Source organism: Mustela putorius, unplaced genomic scaffold (assembly GCF_011764305.1).
Source record: "Mustela putorius furo isolate JIRA1106 unplaced genomic scaffold, ASM1176430v1.1 tig00000743_pilon_pilon_pilon, whole genome shotgun sequence".
NCBI classification, from domain to species: Eukaryota; Metazoa; Chordata; class Mammalia; order Carnivora; family Mustelidae; genus Mustela; species Mustela putorius.
The window spans coordinates 1,318,439-1,326,040 of NW_025421464.1; the positions used below are offsets into that span (position 1 = coordinate 1,318,439).

The 7,602-nt window shown below is 40.1% G+C and overlaps 1 protein-coding gene across 1 annotated transcript; it reads left to right on the forward strand.

Annotated features, from left to right (window-relative positions):
- Positions 1-3,944: 3,944 nt before the first annotated feature.
- DEFB115 (defensin beta 115) lies at positions 3,945-6,878 on the forward strand. The gene is made up of 2 exons (XM_045084214.1): positions 3,945-4,038; positions 6,685-6,878. Exons 1-2 carry the CDS (start codon positions 3,945-3,947, stop codon positions 6,876-6,878), a joined length of 288 nt encoding a protein of 95 aa, XP_044940149.1.
- The last annotated feature ends 724 nt before the right edge of the window (positions 6,879-7,602 follow it).

Consider the following 7,602-nt stretch of genomic DNA (forward strand, 5'->3'; position numbering starts at 1 on the left):
CACATCGGGCTCCTTGCCCTCCGCAGGGAGCCTGCTTCTCCCTCTGCCTCTGCCTTCCACTCTGTCTGCCTATGCTCGCTCTCACTCACTCTCTCTCTGACAAATAAATAAATAAAATCTTAAAAAAAATAAAAAAGAACAGCTAAAAACCATGAGAATGCCAAAAGCTGATGAAGAGAAACCAAATCTCTCATACATTGTTGGTGAGAATGTTAAGTAGTGCAGGCACTCTGAAAAATAGTTTGGCACTTTTTTAAAAAGCTAAACTTAAGTATGTCATACAATCCAGATATCACCTTCCTAGGCATTTATCCAGAGAAATGAAAACTCACATCTACAGAAAAATCTCTACACAAATATTCACAGCAGCTTTATTTGGAATAACCAAAATCTGGAAATAACCAAAATGTTCTATAATATGTTAATGGTTAAACAGTACATTCATACCATGAAACACAGCATAGCAACAGAAGAAGCAACTATTGATAGATGCCATGATCTCACAAGGTCGTATATTGTTTGATCCCTTTTATATAACATCTCAAAGTGACAAAATTAGAGCAAGAATGTTGGAATGTTGGGGAATAGGGGACAGAGTAGCACAAAGAAGATCTTTGTAGTAACTGAATAGTTCTGCATATTGATTGCTCACACTAAACAATTCCTGTGATAAAATGACAGAGCTATACATAAGCATCATACCAATGTCAATTTCCTTGTTTTGACATTGTATTATAGTTATCAAAATGTAACATTTGGGGAAACTGTGTAAAGGGTACACAGGATTTCTTTATTTCTTTATCTGCAACTTCCTCTTAATCTATAATCATTTCAAAACAAATAAAATAAAATAAAATACAAATATAAATAAAGATGGTTATAGCCAGAAGAAGTATGTGCTTGCCAAGACAGTTTTCCCTTGTGCGAGGAACAATAGACTTGGAGTCAGTAGACTAAAGTCCCATTCATGACTCCCGGACCTTAAGAAATTCAACTGACCTGTCGGAGCTTCAGTTCTATTCCATAGAATGGTCTTTATCAATTTCCTAGCCTAAATGTCAGTCATCTGTGTATCCTTTTACAAACATACAGGCTGCTATATCATCTATAGGTTGTAGTATTATTTAGTTAATATTTTTTATAGAAACCAACACAATTCATTTACTTAAACTCATATTTGGACCACATCTTAAGTGGTTTTCTGTAAAATCACCAGATCAAGGGCTAGCGATTTTTTTGGTCAAATAAACATCAAAATAAAAATTATTTTAAAACATACACTTATGTTTGCCACTTAAATTATCACTCACACTGTCAGTGACATGGGTCACACATTTCAGGAAACCATAGTTTAGCCCAAATACTTTACCTTACATATGAAGAAAGTGATGTCTCATAGACAAAAAGAACGAAACTTTCAGATTTGAAAGATCTCTTAAAATGTAAATCACACTTCTCTACCACATATCAAAGCCCCAAGTCCTTAGTAGGCCCTGTCAGTCCTGATGTCATATAGCTCTGCCTGCTTCTGTGGTTTCAGCTTCTCTTCTTCTTTCCCTTGCTCACTGGACCCCACTCACACGTGGCTCTCTGCTCTTCCTAAGAGATCTGTTGCTTTCCTACCTCAGAGCCTTTGGTCTTGCAGTTCTCTCTGCCTGGAAGATTCTAGATATCCATGTAGCTCACTTCCTCCATACATTTAGGTTTCTACTCAATGTCGCTAACTCAGTCCTTGCTTGGGTAACCTGTTCCAAATAGACATCCCCACCCCCACACATATACACATACAACAGCTTATCCTCCAGCCCTTACCCTGTTTTGGTTTTCTTTATAAGCACTGTCATCACCTGCCATTATGTATTTTGTCTCCCTCTCTAATCAAAATGGCAAGACTTTGCCTTCTCCTCTTAGACCCAGTGCCTAGAACTCTGTCTAGTGTAGAGATCCATATCAGCCAATTCATCAGTCCTCCCTGCAGAACCCAAGAGAAGTGATCAGGCAGACTCCATGTGTAGTATTTGGACACCAGGAACCACCACATCTCCCAGACAGTCCAACCATTTTCAGATGGTTCCAATTATCAGAAGTTTTTCTAATTAGTTAAAATCTACCCCAGTATAATTTCCACCCAAGACTTGTAGTTCTGCCCCCTAGGCCTGCACAGATCATGTCTTTCAGGAGATAATGACTCTAACTCTCGTCCACCCATCACTGCTTTTCAGGTTAATAGGTTTCTCCTTCCATCATTACTCAAGCATAATCCTCTGGGATGACAGAAAGAAGATGTGCTCAGGGTGCCTTGGTGGCTCAGTTAGTTAAACGTCCAACTCTTGATTTCATATCTCAGGTCCTGAGATGGAGCACCCCCGCTGGGTACCGAGCTCAGTGCAGAGTCTTCTTGCCCCTCTTCATCCCCTTGGTGGTCTCATGAACTTGCTCTGTCTCTTTCAAATAATAAAATCACAAGAAAGAGAGAGAGAATGAATGAAAGTAAGATCACTGATAGATAGATAGATAGATAGATAGGTGTGCTCTTGAGACAAGTGAGCCAATCCTGAATCTAGATCTTACTCCTAAGTATGATGTAACCTTGAGCAAATTATATTTGCCTATCAGAGATCCGGGGAGGATTCGGGAGTCATATATGGAAAGTGTTTATCTTAGCTACTGGCAGTAAGACTTCAGTGGGTGGCTTCCATGCTCACTGCTTTCCTGGAGAAGGAACTACTTCTATCAAGGACAACACAGATTTCCTGCTATCCACCAGGCTTTCCCGAATACCTGCCAACTGGAGGAAAAAGAAAGTAGAATAGTACTGGGCCCATCTAAAGGTATGAAATGATCATACCACAGACCCCCAAAAGAAAACCCAGTGGACTCACAGATACATTTCCTGATGGTGCCAGGCATTGCCCCCTTCTATACCCTCTTTGTTGGAGAATCTGTGGGAAACATTTTTGTTGTATTCTTTGAGGCTGGAGTACAAGAATGTCTCAAAGACAGCCAATATTAAGGATTTGGAGTAATAAATAAGGACTAAATTCATAGTTTAAAAGAGCTGGATGGTGAGTTGTGTTAGGAGGGTCTCTGTCTGGTTCTTTCTTGCTCACGGTATGACCCTGGGCAATCCTCTTCCACTCTCTCAGTCTGCATTTTCATAGCTGAGAAATGCCAATTCTAAATCTATCAGGATATGAATGAATACCATACATGCATTCATTAATTCATTGTTTTCAACAATTGTGCACTGCACACCTGGACATACAGAAATTATAGCCAGTCCCTACCTTCAGGGACTCATTGTCTGTTAAAAGTTGTCCTTGAAAGTGTTAATCCAATAGGGGAGATAAACTAGAAAAATACTTAGTTCCACCTCAGCATGAAAAATATTATGACAGGAGGCCTGGGTGGCTTAGTGGATTAAGCCTCTGCCTTTGGCTCAGGTCATGATCTCAGGGTCTCGGGATCAAGCCCTGCATTGGAGCCTGCTGTCTCCCTCTCTCTGTCTGCCTCTCTGCCTACTTGTGATCTCTCTCTCTCTCTCTCTCTGTTAAATAAATAAATAAATAAATAAATATCTTTAAAATAAATATCTTTAAATATTAAGACAGAAAGAAGGAGGTAGGGCAGCTGTAAACATAAGGGAGGGGACTAAACTTCTCAAGGAGAGGAAAAAGAAAGCCTTCTTGGAAAGTGGGTTCCTTCTCTCCACAATGCCAGAGACTTGTGATGGACCTGTAGATCCTCTCTGCTCATGTCTTCAACCTTTCCCAGATGTTGTCTCGAGAAGGACTCTGAATATTGGATCATCAATTTATGTTGCGGACCCACAAGCTGATGGGTGGTGGAGCACTCTGCCCTTCTCTGATTTATTGTCCATGACTCAGCCTTACCCAAGACAATAAAATGCAGAGTGAAGATCAGCCTCTCCTGGCACATTCAGTATGCCGCTGGATCGTTCCTCACTCCTCTCAGGATACATTAAACTCTCGGTCCTGACCTTAGCTGTTCTTGTGCTCCTGGCTCAGGCTTCCCCAGGTAACCAGACAATGGGGAGGAGGGAAGAAGGAGTAAAAATGGGGTTCTAGTCATAGAATCATTGGAAAACTGAACATATGTGGCAGTGATGGCAACCCACAGAGATGACCGAGATCTAGTGCAGTCTTATAATGAATATGGCAGTCTGTCATCCCTGACTATGATGGTGTTTTTCATGATGGCAAATACTGGCAGAGCCCAGAGTTTCTTGTACAAAGTCCCTTCCATATGCAGAAGCATCTGCAGCATCCCTAGTGTCCTTAATATCCTTGGCCCAAATGTCAACAGGGTCTCTTCCCACCATCTCTCATTTCAACCTACATCTAATGGATACCACCTCTGGCAGTAACCAGTCCCATTTCTTCACCTCTTCATTGTTACATAGTTTTGAATGTTCCTTTAAAGCAATCAGAAGAGACATCTTGCTCTTGTGTTAGAATATATAGTGAAAAATTTGTAGGTTGATATTGGATATCTAGAGGCTTGTGAAAAATAGGTTCAAGGTGTGGAGCTGGGGTTAGGACAGACGATTCTGGATTCCAGATTGAACGTGATCATAGTTCTCTAACAGTCAGATAGATTTTATGGCTGGGTGGTGAATCGCTTTCGGAAGGGAAAGTTTCCTGCTTAGGCTTCCTGGGGATTCTAAGGTTTATGATTATTATTTCCATGATTTCCCTCTGAATCATTGCTGCTGGAAGCTGCATCCTCTGTTGGATCTGCTTTTCAAACTGAAAGCCTTTGTCAATCACTCAGTTTTTCTAGAAGCAAAAGAAGGTAGTTCTGGGCTAATCAGTTTCAGCTTGTCTTAAACTCTGGTAAGGGCAGATTAGTTTTGAAGAGGGAGTTGCAGCTGCAAAAGACATTTTGGGAGAAAGAATCTACACATTGATTCATGGAATCAGAGTCCGATTTTTCCAGTCTGAATATCCTGGTAAGAAAGAGCAAATTGGTAATTATCTCTCAGGAGGGGAGAATAAACAAATAGAGAGGGGAAAAAACAAGTAGAGAAAAACCAATGAACCCAGTGTGCTGAGGAAGCTGTGTTTTATAGATCTAGATGGGGTTGAGTCACAAACAGGACAGAGACTTATACCATCTAGAGCATCAGCCTGCAGGTAGGCAGTATAAGTTAATCCTTCAGTGTTCAAAGTCCTGTTCTAGGGCATCATTTGGGACAAGCAATTAGAACAGTGCCTGGCACCATACAGTACATCATTAGTTTTTGAGGTAGTGTTCCATGTTTCATTGTTTGTGTATAATACCCAGTACTCCATTGCAATCCATGCCCTCCTTAATACCCATCACCAGGCTCACCCATTCCCTCTCCTCCAAAACCCTCAGTTTTCCCCCCAGAGTCCATAGTCTCCTGGTTCATCTCCCACTCCGATTTCTCCCCCTTCACTTTTCCCTTCCTTATCCTAGTGTCCTCCATGCTTTTCCTTATGTTCCACAAATAAGTGAAACCATATGATAATTACCTTTCTCTGTTTGACTTATTTCACTCAGCATAATCTCCTCCAGTCCCATCCATGTTGATGCAAAAGTTGGGCATTCATCCTTCCCGATGACTGAGTAATATTTCATTTTGTATATGGACCACATCTTCTTTATCCATTCATCTGTTGAAGGGCATCTTGTTTCTTTCCACAGTTTGGTTATTGTGGACATTGCTGCTTTGAACATTGGGGTACACATGGCCCTTCTTTTCACTATCTGTATTTGGGGGATAAATACCCAGTAGTGCAATTGCTGGGTCCTAGGGTAGTTCTATTTTTAATTTTCTGAGGAACCTCTACACTGTTTTCCCAAGTGGCCATACTAATGATGAAAAAAAAATGATGTACTATATGGTGACTAACATAACATAATTTTAAAAAATACATTCACATTTTGGTATGGTTAATAATTCTGAAAAGAAAATAATATATATGGAATGCAGAGAGCAAGTCAAATATATACCAGGATTAGTGGTATGCTGTAATGGGCCACATACTTTTATAATCAAAGTACTCATATAATATATATTGAATAAATAAATTTAGGAGCTTAGTCATAGAAACACTTTGTATCTTCAGTGCATTTTGTTACCTTCATAGCATTTTGCATGTCATTTCATCTGGAATCTCTGGTCTTATCAGAATAGTGCATTATATATACTGAGATGTGGTATTATACATTAGAATTAATAAAACATGTGACTTTACATATAGTTAATAAAAAAACAAAAAAGAACAGTGGCTGGCACATACTCTGGTTCTCAAAAAATCACTGTTGAGTGAACAATGAATTGAGAGGGGGAAAAAATAGATAATTGAAGGTACAGGTCCAAGCACCTAGGTTTGGGGGACAAGGAGGAACCAATGTGGCAAGACTGAAAAATGACAGAGATCAAAACATCACAAGCACAGAAATAAAGTCCAGTTAGAGCTGGTTGAAGGAAGGAAGATAACTACTCATATCTAGTACATGTTAAGACTAGCATTAGGCATTCTACATCTCCATATTTATTTAATCTTCCCAAGAATGCCATTACATTTCAGTAGTTCATCCTAACTATTATTACTACAATACTAACACCCTTAGTATTATAGTCTTTACTCTCTTTTATGTATTTGTTTATTCATCTTTTTGGTTTTTTGATAGATGGATGGGTCAAAAGATGTAATTATCGAAAAGGAAGATGCAGGCAATCTTGCAAAGAATATGAGAGGAAGAAGGAAAGATGTGGGGGAAAAAAAATTTGTTGCATCCCTGATGTAAAGCGTGAACTCCCATACTCTGTTGAGAAACAACAGATGACATACCAAGCTAAGGTAAGAACAGCCGAACGTCTGTAAAACTCCTGATAAAAGACTCTCAACAGCCAGAATTATGAGTTGGAGAAATGGCTGTCTGGGACACCTTCCTGGTCCTTAGATATTAGACACCTGCTGGGTCTTCACAGGGTCCATTAAAGAAAATATGTTCATTATAGCTCTCATTATATCCTGTCTCTCTAATCCTCTGTAGCCTAACATTGGTAGGTTGTGTCAGGACATAACTAATGTTCTTGGTTCTCACTGTAAGACTATTTTATAGGATCTACCACCTGAATTTCTAGGTCTCTGACCACATGCTACTAGGTCCCTCAACGTGGAAGTTTTCCAGGCTAATGCAGATTCCACCTTGGCCACACCTTATCTAAGACCCATCCTAGGGTCTTGAGATAGGCCATTGTGGTCCAGAGGTCTTTTGCCTCTTTAACTCAAAGTTCAGCCCAAGGCTCTGCCTCATGGGCTCACTTCTGGAATTTATCCCTTACCCTAATTCCTAATCATTCTTAGCTTTCCGAAGATTGGCATGTCTTCTGACGAGGAAGCAACCATTGCCACCCCCACCCAAATGGAGGCGGAAAAGAGTAAAACAAAACAAAGAACAAACCAACCAACCAACCAACCCCCGCCCCAAAACAAAAATCAGACAAACACCGCCCCCAACCACTGCATTTACTGAGAATTTACTTATTGTGTGCAAAGCCTTGTCCTAAGTACTTTACATACATAATCTCCTTTCTTCCTAACA

Excerpts from the sequence above, each read along its gene's own strand:
- DEFB115 (XM_045084214.1), top strand. The coding sequence starts at position 3,945 with ATGCCGCTGGATCGTTCCTCACTCCTCTCAGGATACATTAAACTCTCG. Across the intron at positions 4,039-6,684 it reads CCTGGCTCAGGCTTCCCCAG|ATGGATGGGTCAAAAGATGT; the intron begins GTAACCAGACAA and ends GTTTTTTGATAG.